Source organism: Erithacus rubecula, assembly GCF_903797595.1.
Source record: "Erithacus rubecula genome assembly, chromosome: 3".
Taxonomy (NCBI): Eukaryota; Metazoa; Chordata; class Aves; order Passeriformes; family Muscicapidae; genus Erithacus; species Erithacus rubecula.
The window spans coordinates 139,248,054-139,265,305 of NC_136689.1; the positions used below are offsets into that span (position 1 = coordinate 139,248,054).

The window sequence follows — 17,252 nt, forward strand, 5'->3', positions numbered from 1 at the left end:
GCCAGCCCTCTGCCAGGAGCCCTTTCTGTTTTGGGCTCTGTCAGCCTGACATCTCCCCATGTGCCTCTCTGTCCACATCCTGCTGCTGGCACAGTCCTCCTGGGAGCAGCCTGGGCTGAGCCAGGAGGGCCATGCCAGGGACCTGCTGGGCTGGAGCTGGCTCTGAGAGGCACATGAGCAGCCAGCAGCACCCTGGCTGAGAGCACAGCCCTGCCACAGCCTGGGCCAACAGCACCTGGGCACCAGGGATGTGAAGGGCTGGCAGGAGAAAATGCTGCTCTTCAGCTGGGCAAGGCCACCCCCTCACTCACAGCTGATTTCTGCATTTCATCATTTTCCAGGTCTTGAGCAGATGTGAAATATCTTATTCCCTACAATCTGTGCCCATAGGGAGGCTGTAGGCTTTGCTTTGGCATCCTCAGCTACAAATTCCCTCTAATCCCTTGCTGGACTGTACCCTCTGCCTCTACATCTCCATCCTGATGTCCTTGAACAGCCAGGGACAGCAGCAGGGGTGTGGGAAGCTTGCAGCAGGACAATGCACATCTCCCAGCCCATGCTGCCCTCAGGGATGCCACAGCCCAAGCCAGCCATGCTGCAGAGGTGGCCACAATGGCAGGGAGGTGACAGAGACGTCACTGAGCCCAGAGCCAGCACCCAGCTGCACAGCAGGAAGAATTGCCCAACCATAAACCTGGTGGCTGAGTTACAGGCTGGAACAGGAGCTCTGGGGAAGCACCTGGGACCAGGCAGAGTAGGAACAGGGGCCTGCCTTGAGGTGCCTTCCTTTCCTCTGCAGAGAGATTAAGCTCAGCTTTTCCACGGTGTAGCAGTGCCCGAGTCCTCCCTCTCCTGCAGGTTTTACCAGGCTCCAGGGATCCATCCTGCAGGCAGTGGAGCTGCTCTCACTGGAGGCAGAGAATCTATGCAGGGTGGAGAGGAAATTGAGGCTGTCCCTTGCTTCATGTTGAAAACCACAACCCCAGCAAAGTCACCCCCAGATATTCCACACCACACAGACTCCTGATGAGGCACAGGTAACCTACACCAGAGTATGACCCTCTCTCCCTTCTAATCAAATCACCTCTTAGAAGCCTTTCTAGAGCACAAAATGCTGGCAAGGTCGCTGGGCACAGATTTTAACCTGTAGCCAGGTTCAGCACACTGTGCTTTGCCTGAGACCCCTGATGTGTTGAGATCCTGCCACGACACACAGGCATGAAGGGAGAGCACAAAACATTTCCAGACTGAATCACAGAGTCACAGGCTGGTTTGGGTTGGAAAGAACCTTAAAGGTCATCTACTTCCAACCTCCCTGCCATGGGCAGGGACACCTTCCACTAGGTCAGGTTGCCCAAACCCTCATCCAACCTGGCCTTAGACACTTCCAGGGATGAGGCAGATAAAACCTGGCACAGATCTAGGTCGAATTCATCCCCATCATCCCAGATCATGCTGTCTGATATTACTGGACATTATTCCCCTTCTGTGGCAGAAGGGTGGAAGGTCCTGCTGTGGAACCTACTGGAGACAAGTCCCTGCACAGCACTAAAGACTCAGAGACAGAGGAAACCAATCCTGCTCTGTCCCCACCAAGCCCTCTCTCACAGCCAAAGGGAAGGCATGACATGGACATCAGCAAAGGGGCTGCACTGCAGCAAGGTCAGCTTTGGCTTCATGAACCACGTGTGGCTGGGCAATTCAGACAAAGCAGCGACTCAGAAGTAGGCAAGGTGATGGGAAAACATTCTGTGGGATGGATGGCCCCATCAAGGCTTTGTGTCTGTCCCTTTTGCCTTCTCTGGCCACTGGTGACAACACAAAACCCTGTGGGGTGATGGGATGGGAACAAACGGGGCGATGACCATTTGTTCAGCGTGACAACACGGGGGGAGTGACCCCCACACTGACCTGGGGGAAGGAGATGGTGGGGGGGTCATTGGAACAGTGCAGAGAGCCCAGCCCAGCTGGGCAGTGAGCAGAGCAGTGCCCCAGCTCCAGAGGCTGCCTGGGGAGGTCAGAGCTTACCTATTTGAGGTGCAGGGTACCCGTAGTGCTGCAGCTCGTCAGGGTCCTCTCGCTTTCTGTTATCTGTGGACCTCAGCGATTGGCTTCTGGAATTATAGCGTCCATTGGCTATGGCAAGGTAATGGGTCATGTAAATACACCTTGGTTCACTCTGCAAGATCTTTCACTACAAAGGTTACACGCGTTAACAACAGCCACCTGCCACCTTCCCCTGCTGTGAGCACCTGCTTTCCAGCCCCAGCACCCCTGGACACCAGCTCTCCCCGAGGTTTCTGCACCAAGCAGCCTGAAAGACTCGAGCTGGATGGTGGTTCAACCCCTTCTTTCTGAAATATTTCTTATTTGGGATCATGCAGAGTATGATCCCTTGTGTCTGGTCTTTAATTAGTTTCAGGGGTTTTCTAAAGTGTCTGCACTCCTTGCTGCACTTCACCCTGGCACTGGTTCCCACCATCCTTAGTGGTGTTTGAGGTTTATGGTGGTAACTGGCAGGGTGTTTTTTGGTGGGAAATTCTGCTTTGCAACCAGCACCTGCCTAGAAATGCTGTGTGGAGGAGCCAGGAAATGATGAGTGGAGCAGGCAGGTGAGGGCAGGTGGAAAGGAAAGGAATATCTCAATAGGATGTCTCCTCCATAGACTTTACCCTGCCACCAGCAACAAGGAGAGATGGAAGTCTGGCATCAACAGAGTACCAACAGAGCTATAACTGGGAACTTTGCCTTCTCACTGAGAGACAAGCTCCTGACCCTTGTGTCCTACTGAAAATCTCCCAGTGGAGACCAAAATGTGCAGTTCAGAAGGCAAATAATACATCCACAGTAAATCAAAGACATTTAACTGTTCCTTCTGAGCCCAGGCTCCACCAGCTTTCCATTTTCATCATGTGGATCAGCCCTGAACTGGCTGGAGGGAAAACTAAAATTTCTCTTGTCTGTACTACTAGACATGCCATAACCCTGGCACATTCCCTCCCTAGCAAAGAGAGAAACAACCCAACAGTAACAACCAAATCCCATCCAGCAGGGGTGCCTGCTGTAAATCAGGAGAGCTCAGCTGACTCCACCAGAGTCACACAGAATAGCAGAGAGCAGAGCTGAGCCCGAGTAATCTGTGATCTGGCAGCCAATTTGTTTCCAAACAGCAAGTACCAGACAGAAGATCTTTTCCCCCAAGGAGGTTAAACACTCAGACATCTTTTTAAGAAGTATGAACTGCCAAGGGTTGAAATGGTGACAAATTTGATCCCAGAACCCTGAGAAAATTAATAAAGGTTAATGAAGCTTCAGTGTGGTGGCAGGAGTCCTTATTGCCATCCAAAAAGGGAAAGCAGAGGAGGCAGAGAAATGATTCAGAGAGTGCCTGCCAGTAGCCAGGCTTTATATTCAGCAGTTTGGATCAGGGGAGAGTTTGTGAAATTGTATTATTTACCATCACTATTGTCTGAAAGCAGAGCTTGAGGAGTCTAGGAATTGTCACATGGACTCCTCCAAATCTTCCCAGCAGCAGCTGGAGGGGGCACTCACCCACCTGCCATCCTCAATGGAAAATGCCCACAGACAGACATCAGGACCACAAACATCCTGATATCTACAAACACCTTGTTTTTGTCTGGCTCTTCAAGGTCTCAAACCCTCTGTTTTTAATAGCTAAAAATCATGGGACTTTCCTGTGGGAGATTCAGTTCAAAAAAAGACAAACTCTAAGTAGTTTTCCAATATTCATTTTTTTTGAGTTTGTTAGGAGACAACTTATTCCCATATTTGGGACTTCTCACATCCTCACCACCCATTCCTGGTTATACCCACACACTTTCATCTGCTCCAATTTAAGTCCTCTCCATGAAATCTCACAAACCACAAGAACACCCAAAATCTCCATCTGCATTACATCCCATGGGCTTCCCACAGACTTATTTAGGCTGGGAGGAGAAAGAGGGGCAGGGCATCAAGGAGTAGACGTGGAGCTTGGATGGCTTTGTCACCTGCCCAGGGCAAGGAAGGTGACAGGGAAAAGCTGGGAGTGAATATCCCAGAAGCAGTCAGTGTTCACTGATGGACAGAGACATGGGAGGCAGCACAGAGGGAAGGAAAGATAAAAGAGCAAAAGAGAACTTTTAATTGCAAGTCTAACACCCTGAACCTCCTCTCACCAATTATTTGGGCCTCGTGTCACTGACATCTCCTAATGACTTATCCCAGTCTTGAAGCACTGAATGATTTCCTTTGCTCCTTGACAGGTATGGCAAGTCTGCACTGTTATTTCTCATGCTAATTAAAGCCAATCAGGCCTAGAGGCTGAATGAGTGACCCTTCCAGCTTCCTCCAAGCTTCCCTCCTGCCAGGGCTCCAGGAAGCTTTTCTCCCCTTTGGAAAAGGATGTGCAGAGAAGCCAGTTTGTCTGCATTTAACACAGAGCACAGCTGAGATTTAACCTGGATGGATCCACAAATCATTCCTGGTTCCAAACAAAGCAGGGACACACCAGGGCCATTAGGAACATGGGGAAATTGGTGCAAGTGCTGCTTTGCTGGGGGTACCTGAACTTTATGGGATGGAGGTCAAAAACTAAACAGGTTGGATTTCAACAACCTTTTTTCCACAGCAGGGTGGGAAAAAGTGGAAAGGAGTAATTCCAGGATTAAGGGAAGACCTAGACCCAACTTACATCCCAGTTGGATAAATGTAGTGAGAATGGCATGAAAAACCCAAGCACCTTCCAAATGCCAAAAGGGGGAATGGAGGGATAATGTTCTTGGAACCAAACAGGGATGTTTCAATTGTAAGCAGAGGCAAGTACATGAGATTTTGAAAAAACACAGCTCAAGTGTGGATGTGGAGGATGATCAGTGCTGGCAGGAGTGGGAATAGGAAGCAGGTGACCAACACTTCTAATGAGAACATGCAATGTGTCAGACAGCACCTTGCAACACAACCAAGGGAAAAATAAAATAAAGGCAGAGACTTTGAAGTGCTGTGGGCCAAGGCTTTAGCATCCAAACATGTCTCACCACAGCTACACACTCTGTACTCATCCCCCAAACAGGAGAGGCAGAGCAAATAGGATCATGAAAATTATTTAGGCAAGGTGGGATGGTGGGAATGAAAGGATGAACCAGAGCAAAGAGGGAAAAGGGATTATTAAAAAAATACTCAAAACATTCAAATGAATCTCAGTGCAGTAAAACTGAAAGGAAAGGTGATGACTTTGAACTTTTGGGGGCATCTGTCAGCTGCTAAAGAATAAAACTGAAAAGCACAGAATTACTACAACCCCTAAACCCCAAAATCTCAGTGGGTGGAGAAGAGGGTCATTTTGGAGGCCACTGGATATATTGAAATTACAGCAGCTAAGGGAATGACCCAAAGCACTTTGATTTGAACATCTGAAATTTGTGGAAATGTTGCTGGAGGAGATCTGTGACTCTCAGGTGTGAAATGCCTGAAACACCAGCAAACAAAGGGGTCAGAGCAAAGTCTCTGCAGCAGCAGCAGGTGCCCATAAGAGCTCCTCCAACTTGCAGTGAGTTCTAGCCTGGTCTGCAGGGAATGAAGATGCTCCCACACATGCCCAGGATATTTCAGCTCCGTGGTTGCAGCAAAATTTAAAAAAAAAAAAATAATGAGAATCAGGGGCGGCAGAGACTGAGACTGAGGCTCAGCCTTGGGAATGTCATGTGGAAATGGATAAATGGATTCCATCATACCACTAACAGCTGAAGGGCTACATCCTGAACTTGCTGGAAGCTGAAAATCCAGCCTGGAAGGGCAGGGCTATGCCAGTGTCACCCTCCTGCACCTGATGTCACAACGTGGTCACCCCTTTTCCCAGCCTTGGGGAGCTGTGTCTTCCCAATCTGCACTTTCATAAATGTCAGGGATGGCTCAGCTCAGCCTCTGCCAGATGGGATGGCAGGATTTCAGCAGGCTCCTCTGCCAGCTCTCCTTCCCCAGGAATAAAAGCTGGCCGCCCACATCTCTGATTGTTCTTACATCTCTCCAGCACGGCTGAATTCTGACACTGGGGTCAGGGCTGTGACTTTCCCCCTCTGGTTTGGATGTTTTCCATCCAGGAGCTTTGTGAGGACCCTCTGCCTGCCAGGCTGTGAGCAAACCCAGATTCAAGAACCTTGCAGCCAAAAAGAGCCACTGGAGCACGTCCCTTTCCATCCACAGTGGGTGGACCTGGGAAATTCCTCTGCAAGCTCCTACCACACTTGGATTGGCATTTTTTCCCTCTCTATAAAACAGCAGCTCCTGCCCAAATTCAACAGAGGGAGGAGATCTCCTCTGTCTGTGCTGGAGAGGGGGATATCACCAAGTCCTTTACTAAGGCAAAATCAGAATTACAATAAAAACCTTGTATTTTTCTTCATATTACCTCTCTTGAACTGCCACAAATAAAGTCTCTGCCTAAGCCAAGCTGTACAAAGTTTCCTTCCCAGTTTGGGATGAGCCTTCAATAGAGTTTTTCCTCAGCATTTTGCAGCTTTTGGTTTTGCCCATGGAAAACTTACCTGGCTTTCTTCCTGTTGGGCTTCGATGTGTATCCCTGGGGAAATTTAGCCAGAAGATCATCAAGATAGAGACTCTATCATGTGCAACAGCAGAGATGGTGGCCCAAAGGAGTGGGAAAACACAAAGACCACATTTAAAAAAACCTGTGGAGTCATTCAGCCACCGCTGTGCACTGATTTCAACCTCAGTGGCTTCCAGACAATGTGTTCAGACCCAGCTCTGGGGCCCAGGTGTCTGCACCCACATTTTGGTATCAAGTCTGGCACAAGCCACACCTCTTGGAAAAACTGAGAGTTTTTTGCTCCATTCCCACTCCTGCATGCTGAGACCTGCTGAAGGCAGCTCTGGAAGAGGAAAATGGGCAAGGTCCACTTGGGGCAGGATATGTGGGACAAAACAGCTCTGGAACATGGCCTGGCAAAATAAAACAACCAATGAAACCCTCCAAGATCTTCCACAAAAGTTCGTCTCAGCAGTTCCAGGGAGCTGAGTGTCTACTCTGAGAAGCTGCCCCAGGGACTGGAGATCCAATTAAACAGCTAAAACATTCCTGCTAATCACCCATCAGCTTCTGAGCCACTCTGGCAGAAGTAAGAAAGAAGAAGTTAAAGAAAACAGATGACTTGATCCTTGTTTTGAAGGTGGTGGGCATATCTGTGTAATTCTAACCTGACTTGCTTGGCCAGCAATTTCTCAGTGCACAGGTTTCAATTCACCTCCACAGCAAAGAGAAAAACACCAGAGCACTCATCCCTGTTTTGTTCTGCTGTTTTATGAGGATTACAGATGGCCCTTTGTTCAAGGAAAATATTTTTTCCTGCTTTTTTAAGATGTCAGCTATTCCACAATACCTGGAGAGCTGGTCAGGTATTATTACAAGTTGCTTAAATGCTGAACAATTCAAGACAAAGTTGTTCTCCTGGCCATTTCCTCTTTTTTCTTTTTTTCTTTTTTTTTTCCCCATTTTTCTTCAGTTTTTTCTTTTAATTAAAAAAAGAAATAATTACAACCTATTTAACCACTGCTAAGAATGAACACTTAGAATAATAACAGTTCCAGGGAAAGAATGAACATTCTACTCATCCCTAAGAAATCTATGAGCAAAAGTCGATATGAAAATAACAGTGACACATTTAAAACAGGATTTCTATTCTACTTTTAAATCCTCTTAGGTTTTGGTGCAGATGAAAGTAAAGAGAAGGAAAAGATAAGTGCAAGAAAATTAGAAGCCCTTCTTGGGTCAAAAGTGCATCTCCTTGGGCAAAGGCAACAGGGGACAGATTCACTGAGAGGCAAGTTCTGAGCCAAGTGAACAGTTTTGATATGGAGAGACATATCAAACTTCCAGGTTTATCTGGAATTAGGACACAGACCTCAAGATATGAATGGAGAAATCTTCTGGAAATATTTTTTGCTCACATATCCCCTCAAATCCTTTCCAGCATGAAAACATCAAAATGGGGCTCAGCAGTTTGTCTGCAAAGAGGGTTTTGGTACAATTAATCAGAATTAATTTATTTATTTCAATTGAATAAATCAGTTTGTGCTGCCTGACTCTGTGTGTGTAGTCTCCTTCCAAACTGGGACTCCACTTAGTTTAATATTCCTTCTTCCCAAATAATCTGAGCTGAAGCAATCTCATTGTAGTTTGGAGGAGGAATTGACTGAGAATGCAGTGGAAAAAAAGACAGGAAAACAAGTGAAATAATTTATTGAGTCACAGCCTCTTCAGGTTGTTTGCATTTAGGATTGGCTTTGCTGAATGTTGTGTTCTGGAAAAAGTGAAGTAAATAATGAGTAAAAACCAATTCATCCTTCACTGCTGCTCTCCATGCCATGGAAATCCAACCCAGCCTCCATGGCTCTCCACCTCATCCCACTCCTTGCCACCACAACCTCAGGAGATCTACCATGAAGAAGAACCAAAATTTTGCCCCTGGGGAAGATCAAGGGAAGATGTTTCACCCCCTGCTCAGTGCTGATGAGGCTGGCCCTGGAAAAGAGGGTCTTCACCCTGGCAAACAGAGTCTTCACCTTGGAAAACAGGGTCTTCCCCCTCTCACCACTTCAAGAGGGCTGCAGAAGAATCAAACAGGTCCCATGGACAGCTTGGAAGATGGCTAGGGATGAGGAAGGATGTCCTGCAATGAGAATCTGGGGAACTGGTTCCCCCCTAGTTTATCCAGCACAGGAAGGACACTTTAAGGAGCTTTTTACCTGTTGTCCCTTGTGTTCCCATGTTCAAAGAGTGGCCAGCCCTGCAGATCCCCCTCTCCCAGTCCCAGTGCCATCTCTACCTTCTCCCTTCACACATTGTTCACCAAGACTGGTATGGCCCTTCCTTCAACTCCACTCAGGCACTCCCCAGTCCAACAGCTGGACTTTTCTCAGGATCAATTTCCAGGTCCTTACATTCCTACTCTCCATACCACAAGCCAGACCTGAGACATGACTACAAAGTCACCATCAAGCATGGGAGACACGGATTAAACATCCCTGGTGTGGGTAAACCTCAGAGGGAATTTTGCAATTGTGAGTCAAGGAGATGAAATTCAATATACCAGGTTTCATTTTTTGAAAAAAAAAAAAAAAAAAAAAAAAAAAAAGGTCTAAGCCTAATTGCAACGTATTTTAAATTTATGGAAATGTTAAAAAATGCATGAAATTGTTTTAGCCTTTATTAGAGGAATATATTTATGTCCCTTTATTTGAACTTCCTCCTTCTCAGAAGATACTTCCCAGCCTTTGAAGACAGTTGAACTTTCCTTAGTTATTTGACTAGTCAGAGCAGTTATTCAAACATCCTCTACTCTGAATTTGAAATAAAAAGAAGGTAATAATTACAGCCAGCCATTTGCTCGCATTTGTTGAGCTGAGCTGTGTCTGCAGTTAGCTTTTCCTCTTCATCCCCCTCTCAACACAGCTTAAAGCAATCGAAGAACTGGGGATGAAAGGGCTGGAGGTTCACCAGCTCAACCCGCCAGTATCTGATGGGTTGGTACCCACAGAGTGGGTACTCTGTGCCCTGTTGTCTGGAGAAAGGGGACCTGGAAAGAGGATGCATTACAGGGGGAGAGTGGAGCACACACTGAAGCCTGTGACTGTCTAAGATCCTTCTCTACATCCTATCACCGACCTCCCATTTGTAAAAGAAAGGGGCAGGTCACTGCTCTTGAACTAAACCAAGAAGAAGCAAGATTAACACCTCTTAGCTTTAATTATTAAAAAAGCCTTTAAGGACATGGCAGATTTACCAGCAGCATATGAACACCTGATGTGCACCTGCTGACAGACTCCAATAAATCCTTTGTGCCGAGGGAAGGTGCAGTCAGATTGTGGCAGCACGTGCGCGCATGCGAGACAGGCGGGGACGGGCAGGGCCATGCACAGCCAAATCCATTCCCTCCATCCACACTCCCTCGGCCTCACTGCTCCTACACAGCTCCCCCCAGCCTCTGGAGCAGCCCCCATGGCTGGTGGGGACGAGGCCAGGCTGCTGTCCCGGGAAGGGCGCCGCGCGTGCCGGGGTCATGCCTCCACTTACTATTGCAAGCCTTCCTATTGCACAGGCGTCCCTCCTCCAGGACTCCCTCGCAGGCCAGGCCCTCGCTGGGAAGGGGCTTGCAGGAGCGCATGCGGGTCTGCAGGCCGCCCCCACAGTCCTTGGTGCAGTCGCCCCAGGCCGACCAGGAGTTCCAACCACCTGGGCAAGATCCAGAAAACCCCGTCAGCCCCGCTGAGAGCCCGGCGCCCCGCGGGGACGAGGATGGGCACAGCCTGCCCACACTCCAAACTGGGGTGTCTTTAAAGGCTGGGCGCTGAAAGTCAAGAAGGGGAAGGGAGAAGCGTTGGCTGCCTTTGCATTGACTTCTCTTCAGTTGTTCCTGTTTCTAGAGTTTAAGAAGTGTTTGGACAGCACCTTCAGGCACGTGTTGGAGTTTTGGGGCTGTGTAAGAGTCGGTCCGAAGTTTCTCTGATCTGCCTCAGCACCATCATCAGACACTGAGACCCAGGACCCCACCACTCACTCTGGACCTGAGTTCTGGCCTGGCTGAGGTAGATGCTTACCCAGGGACTGTTTCTAGGTGTGCTTGGTGCTTGCCCAGGACTGTTTGTAGGTGTGCTTGGTGCTTGCCATGGTACTCTGCTATTGAGCAGGGTACTGATTATAGTGCCCTGTTCCAGCACCTGTTTCTTAGAGCAATGATCTCCACATACAATAGTCCATAAAACTCCCCACTTTTTGGCCAGAGGCCACTCGCTTTGGAAAAGGACTATAAAAAGTGACTTTTCTGAAGAGACTTTGAGATCTCTTTCTCCCCAACGGATTGAAGACGTCTATCATTGGACGACCATGAGGATGTGTCCCTTCTGTTGGTAGCTATATCCCATCCTTTCTCCTTTCTCTCTCTATTTCTCTCTCCCTTTTACTTTGTTTCCTTTACCTCTCTCTCTCTCTTTCTCTTCTATCACAAAACTGAATTGTTTTCATGCAATAAACTGCTTTACTGCCTTCTGCTGAACAAACCTGAGTCTCTGCTTTTGTCTTTTGCACCCTGGAGTCGAACGAACCATCCCAACTCCCGCTTGGGTTGAGCAGATCATGACAGGCTGTCCTGTGCAGAGCCAGGAGTTGGACTTTAGTGATCCTTGGGAGTCCCTTCCACCTCAGGATATTCTATGATTCCAACTAGTCCTGCTCTTCCTGTGCTTACTGTGGCAAAGAACTCCCGTCTGGCAAGACCCTCTGCCCACTTTGTGTCCTGTTGGCTTCTAACCCCAGAAGACATGAGCAAAAACCACTTCAGGGTGCAAATCCACCTTCAGTGAGGTTGTGTCTCCTCTTCCTACCACCACACAAACACACAATGTGAAGACAAGGAAGGTGAGAAGGGATAAGGCTTCTAAAACTCGTATTTCCCATAAAATGGCATTTCCTTTCCCCACACTGAGACCCACCAGCCACAGAAAGCCACCACTCTCAAGGACAGCTTTGGTGGGGGAATAAGATGGGAATGGCATTCTCCTCCAGCACCCTTTGTAGGACCCACAGGGAGCAACCTGTGAGCACCATAAGATGAAGGTGCATTTTTGGCTCCTCTCCCCAGCCATGCTGAGTGCTGGTGTCAGCAATGCTCATCTTTCCCCACTGTACCACAATCTACAGCTCTGAAAACTGATGGATCCACCAAACCACCTGGCTGTAGGGATGATCCCGCTGCTTAAGGGAAATTCTGAGACTCTGCAGCCTTCTCCACCTGTTGTCTTTCCAGCTTCCTGCCAAGAGCAACTGGCCCGGGTGGAACATCCATAAATGCTGATGGCAGGATGGACTGTGAAGCCCATCTGAATCTGGCTGGCCTCCCACAGCCCAAATGCCTGCAGGGAGCACAGCAAGGCTGAGTTTTGGGCTGTAAAAGACAGCAGGGGATTATCCAATCCTTTCAGGTGATGGATAAGCTGTCACATCCCTCAGTGGTCAGTTCTCTCCTCATCAGCCCCATGCAGCAATCTAAAATCTGCTGAAATAAGCCTCAGCTTCACTGTTCTGCTCCATCGTTTGTCCACCTCATGGGGAGGAGCAGAGGTGGCCCTTCAGCCCAGAGGTGGCCACTTTCACATGGCTGCCTTTCCTGCTGTGAATTCTCTCATTACCCACAGCTACCCTTGGAGGTGTTTCAGGTCCAGGGAATTCAGCTCTGTGCTGTGCTCAGGCACAGATAAGGATAATGAGCTAAAGATGCAGGGTTTTTTGAAGACAGGAAACACTGGGAAAATTCTTGTTTTTTAAAATAAAAATGAAATAACCCCCTCCTCCCTTTTCCTTTGCCAATAGCCAGAGAATTCAGAGATGCTGATGATCCACTTCAGCTGACTGGGCCTCCTTGAATTGATGAGATTGTGGCTGTACACTGAGCTCTGGGCTCTGCTGGTCCCAACACACCCTAGACAAGACAGCAGCCCTGGAAAAAACGAGCCCAACTGGGTGCCAGAGCAAAATTTAGGGACTTTACCAGCACCCTCTTGCGCAGGGATGTGCAAATACTCATCCACCTCCACAGCAAAAACCCACGAGTTCATACTTGCTACCACCAGTATTTAACTTTTCCCTCCAAGACAGAGTGAAAATAAACACAGGCCCAGCAACATTCCCACTGCTGATGGCCGTGGGAGCTGCTCAGACACTTAAACATGAGAATAAGATGGAAAAATGGAGCAGGAAGGAAATGGAGGGCAGTGAAGTTGCCAGCAAAGTGCCCAGAGATCCTGGCAGCAGCGTGAAGAACGGAGTTGTTATTGGCACAAAACCAATACCTGACCTTGAAGAAGACTGTCTTTCCCCCAAAAGTCACTTTCTGTGCTGGTCACTTTTCTAAACAGCACAGGAACACAGGCTTGTCTTCCATTTCCATTTCCTGGGAGACAGATTGTGTTTCCTTTGTAAGAGAAACCATCAGTGCAATGGGAGGTATCCCCATGCCAGGCTGGAGATGATCAATAGGATATCTGTAACCAGACACATTTAGGAGTTAATCAGCTCCTGGCTTGCCCTTTTCAGGATTTCTTTCTTTCATCTCACTCCCTTGCATATTAAGAGTAAGGCTGGGGAAGGGAGAAAGCAGCCTAATGCAAGCCTTGGCTTGGATTGTGATGTAAGTTATTTTATATTGTGTTAATAAGCAAAATATGGGCCCAGACTCACTGGCTGTCGTGGTGCCCCCCAGTCTGATGATGGATTATTAAATTCTGTATTTTGGGATGTGACCTACTATGACACTGATCCCCTAAAATACACAGAGAAATTATTGCTGCCTGGGAACAATACAGGAAAGAGAGAGTGATAATGAAGGTGCCAGTGTTTGATTTCTTAAATCACAGAATCACAGAATCATGGAATAGCTTGAGCTGGAAGGGACCTCAGAGATCATCTTGTCTCACCCCCCTGCCATGGGCAGGGACACCTTCCACTATTCCATGCTGCTCCAAGCCCTGTCCAACCTGGCCCTGGACATTTCCAGGGATGGGGCAGCCTCAGCTTCTCTTGAAAACATTTGCCAGGGACTCACCACCCTCACAAGGAAGAATCTCTTCCTGATATCCAGCCAAACCTTCATTCTTTCTGTTTGAAGCCATTCTCCCTTGTCCTGCCACTCCAGGTCTTTGCAAATATTCTCTCTCCATGTTTCTTGTAGGCACCCTTCAGGTACTGGAAAGTCACAATTAGGTAACCCTAAAACTTCTCTTTTCCAGGCTGAACAATCCCAATTCTCTCAGCCTTTCATCCCAGCAGAGCTGCTCCATCCTTCTGATCATCCTGTTGTCTCCCAGGTCCTTCCTGTGCTGGGATCCAGGGCTGGAAGTAACTCTGCAGGTGGGGTCTCACCTGAGACTCTTACTCTGTTTATCCTCAGCAATGGAAGTACCAGGCAAAATAAGATAAAAACTGTCATGATCTCAAATCCTTAACTGGAATGAGATCAGTTTATGAGGTTGAGCACAGATAACTTCCTTCCTCTCCTTGCTCCTTAGTTTCCATTCCATTTGTAAGTACTAAAGATGAGCTAGAGAAGTACCAGGGCACTTAGTAAATCAACCCAGGCATTTACAGCCAAGACAAAGGTATTCCCCACTTTATGGAGCAGTCCTTTTTTATCATCAGGTTGTACCATGGTCCTGACAAATTAAATGCTGCATGTTATTTATCTTGTTTATTGGCTGTCAGATAAACCTTTTGAAATCCCCCTTCTTTTCCTGGGTCTAGTCCTTCATTGCTTCAAGTGATTTGTCTTTTTTAGTGGAGCTGTAAACAAGTGGTTAAAGGTCTATTATATGAAGTTATTCCTATCCCACCTTTCGGGGGGGGGAATGCTGTGCCATGAGAAAAGCACAAGTTTCTTGTGCCCACTGCTGCATCTCATTTCTGGAAAGGAGTGGCTGAGGGAGCTGGGGGAGCTCAGCCTGGAGAAAAAAGCTGAAGGGAGACCTCATGTCTCCCTGCAACTCCCTGACAGCAGCTTGTAGTGAGGTTGGTGTCAGTCTCTTCTCCCAAGTAACAAATGATGGGATGAAATGCCCTCAAGATGTGCCAGGGGGAGTTTTAGATTATTTATTTGGAAAAATTTCTTCACAGAAAGGGTTGTTAAACACTGGAACAGGCTGCCCAGGGAAGAAGAGGGGTCACCATACCCATGAGTGTTCAAACAAGGTGTGGATGTGGCACTTGAGGACATGGTGGTGGTGAACATGGTGGGGGTGCTACATTGGCTTGGTGATCTTTTCCAACCTTAATGATGCCATGATTCTATGAAAAGAATAATCTGCAATAGCTGTGGGATGACCTGCAATGGCTGTGGTGTCACACAGACACTTTTAGCTCAGTGCAGAAGCTGCAGAAGGCTTGGAGGGTGATGTGGTCCCTGCAGGGCTGTACAGCTGCCCCATCCCTCAGTCCACCACTCAGTCTCTGCTTGTTGAGCTGACACAGCCCCCATGGGCTCCCCATCCTCTAGAGAACATTCATCCCACTTGCCCACCACACAATCCCTTCTCTGCCCCTCTTCCACTTCAAGCATGAGGCTGGATGGTTTTTTTATGCTGGGAAGCGAGGAATGCACATGAAATGCAGATGAAATGCACATGAAATGCACATGAAATGCACATGAAATGCAGTTCAGAGTTGCTGTGAAGGTGATGGACCCTGTGCAGACAGTCCCTGCTACCCCTGGAGTCCCATTCCAGGAGCTCTCAGCAAACTGCTGCTCCTGCTGATCGATGCAGGCTCAGCTGCCATCTGTCCTTAATCCACAAATAATGAGGCTGCTGCAACTGCTCTAGAAAGGATTTCTGCTTTTCAAAGGCACTGAATCCTCCAAAGGTCACACACCCAGCCCGTCCCCACTTTGTGAAGTTTTTCTCAGCCATGGCCTCGCAGAGCTCTCTCACTTTGCCCTTCATCCCCCTACACTGGAGGAGCTGTGGCTCGTGTCCCCAGCTCTAGAGGGTCCCATCACAACCAGCAGCAGTCACCTTGATCACACAGCCAGGTTTAACTTGTATTTTTCATTTTTGGAGAGGAGCCCGAGCTCCTAGAATGTGTTCTAGCCAAGGTGGCTGTTGCATCTGTGGCTGGTCTGAGTGCCCATCGTTCAGGGAGGCCTTTAATCCAGTTTCTAAAGAGTTTTTTGATCCTCCTCAGTCAGTTCTTATCATGATCATAGACTAAAACAAATTACTTTTCATGCAAGGCTGACCCAATGCATTTTAATTCTCTGGTTAAATGGAGAAAATTCCAAGATGGTTTACATCAACCACAAGCTCGTATTTGGCATTTCTCGTTCCGAATCTTAAGAGATGCCAGAAGAATGGATCTTTCCTACTGCAAATAACTGAGAAGGCTCCACTTAGACACCTCCTCCAAACACCCTTGATCTTTGGGAAGATTTGCATCCCAGATCTGGAGTTTATCTTTGCAGCTGACAGCTGCAATGTGTCTCGGATGCCAGTCAGTCAATCACGCCTTTTAATTTAACAGCAATCCCTTAAATTAGATGGCGATAGTGATAGATAGTGACAGCAGCAAAAACTCAGGAATCTACACCAGACAATCAATAGAGCACAGCAAAAGGGGCTTTGCTGACACTCCACATCCACCTCCAATTTTGTTTTTTTTGGTTTTGGCCTCTCACTGACCCCAGCTGAAGACACATCTTGTTGGCAGCTGTCTCTAACTCAGCAGGTCAGGGCATTTTGTATCTGAAAAAAATCCCACCACAGCTCTGTGTGCTACCACTGGGAATACCTGCAGTGGAATTTATATCACAGTTTCTGAATCATCTCAATTAGCAAATGAGTGGAAAAAATGTCATTCCTTATGCAAACAGGGGGAAGGATACTGAAGGGAGATCAAGAGTGAGTTTGTCTTTTACCATCTGAATCCTAAATTTGTTACACAATGGGGTTAGTGAGGGACCTGCTCCTTTATCACTCTTTTTTCTACTGTGCTGGAAAAGAGCAAGTTCAGAAGGGGCTGTTCTGAAGACATCCTTCCATTACACCAACCAGTGATTGTTCCCTGGAAAGCCATACATTCAGTTTGTTCCTTCTGTGGGAAAAAAGGAGAGAAATCTTTCAGGGGATGTCCCCTCCTTGTGCCCCATGCACTGAAAGTCTACAGCAGCACAAGTGAGTCACTCCAGTGGTTCCTTCTCTGTCCTTTCCAACACAAATCCCATGTTACACTTTGCTGTTTTGCAGATTGTGCACATTACTATAAAAACCAATGCCCCAAGCTCCCTAAAAAGTAAAATAATTCATTGCAAGGACATGCAGTGATAGGACAAGGGGGAATGGTTTTAAGTTGAAAGAGGGCAGACTTAGATAACAGGAAAAAATTCCTTGCTGTGAGGGTGGTGACGCCCTGGCACAGATTTTCCAGAGAAGTTTTGGCTGTCCCATCCCTGGAAGTTTTCAAGTAAAGGTTGGACAGGGCTTGGAGCAACCTGGGATAGTGGAAGGTGTCCTTGAACAAGAAAGGAGGCTTGGAATGAGGTGATCTTTAAGATCCTTGAAAACCAAGCCATTCCATGATTGTTTGACTTTTCTTCAGGAAAAGAGAAGGGTGAGGGGAGAAAAATTATAAACAAGCATTAAAAGTTCATGGGCTGCAAGGCAAGGTAACCAGGGACTGGCTGCTCCTTGAGTTTTCCAGA

At 47.7% G+C, this 17,252-nt stretch overlaps 1 protein-coding gene across 1 annotated transcript in view; it reads right to left on the bottom strand.

Moving 5' to 3' along the window:
* Positions 1–17,252, bottom strand: part of ADGRB1 (adhesion G protein-coupled receptor B1) — a 202,752-nt gene that overhangs the window by 154,045 nt on the left and 31,455 nt on the right. The window contains 2 exon segments of the mRNA XM_079302799.1: positions 2,029–2,136; positions 10,088–10,246. Coding sequence (XP_079158925.1) covers positions 2,029–2,136; positions 10,088–10,246 — 267 coding nt within the window.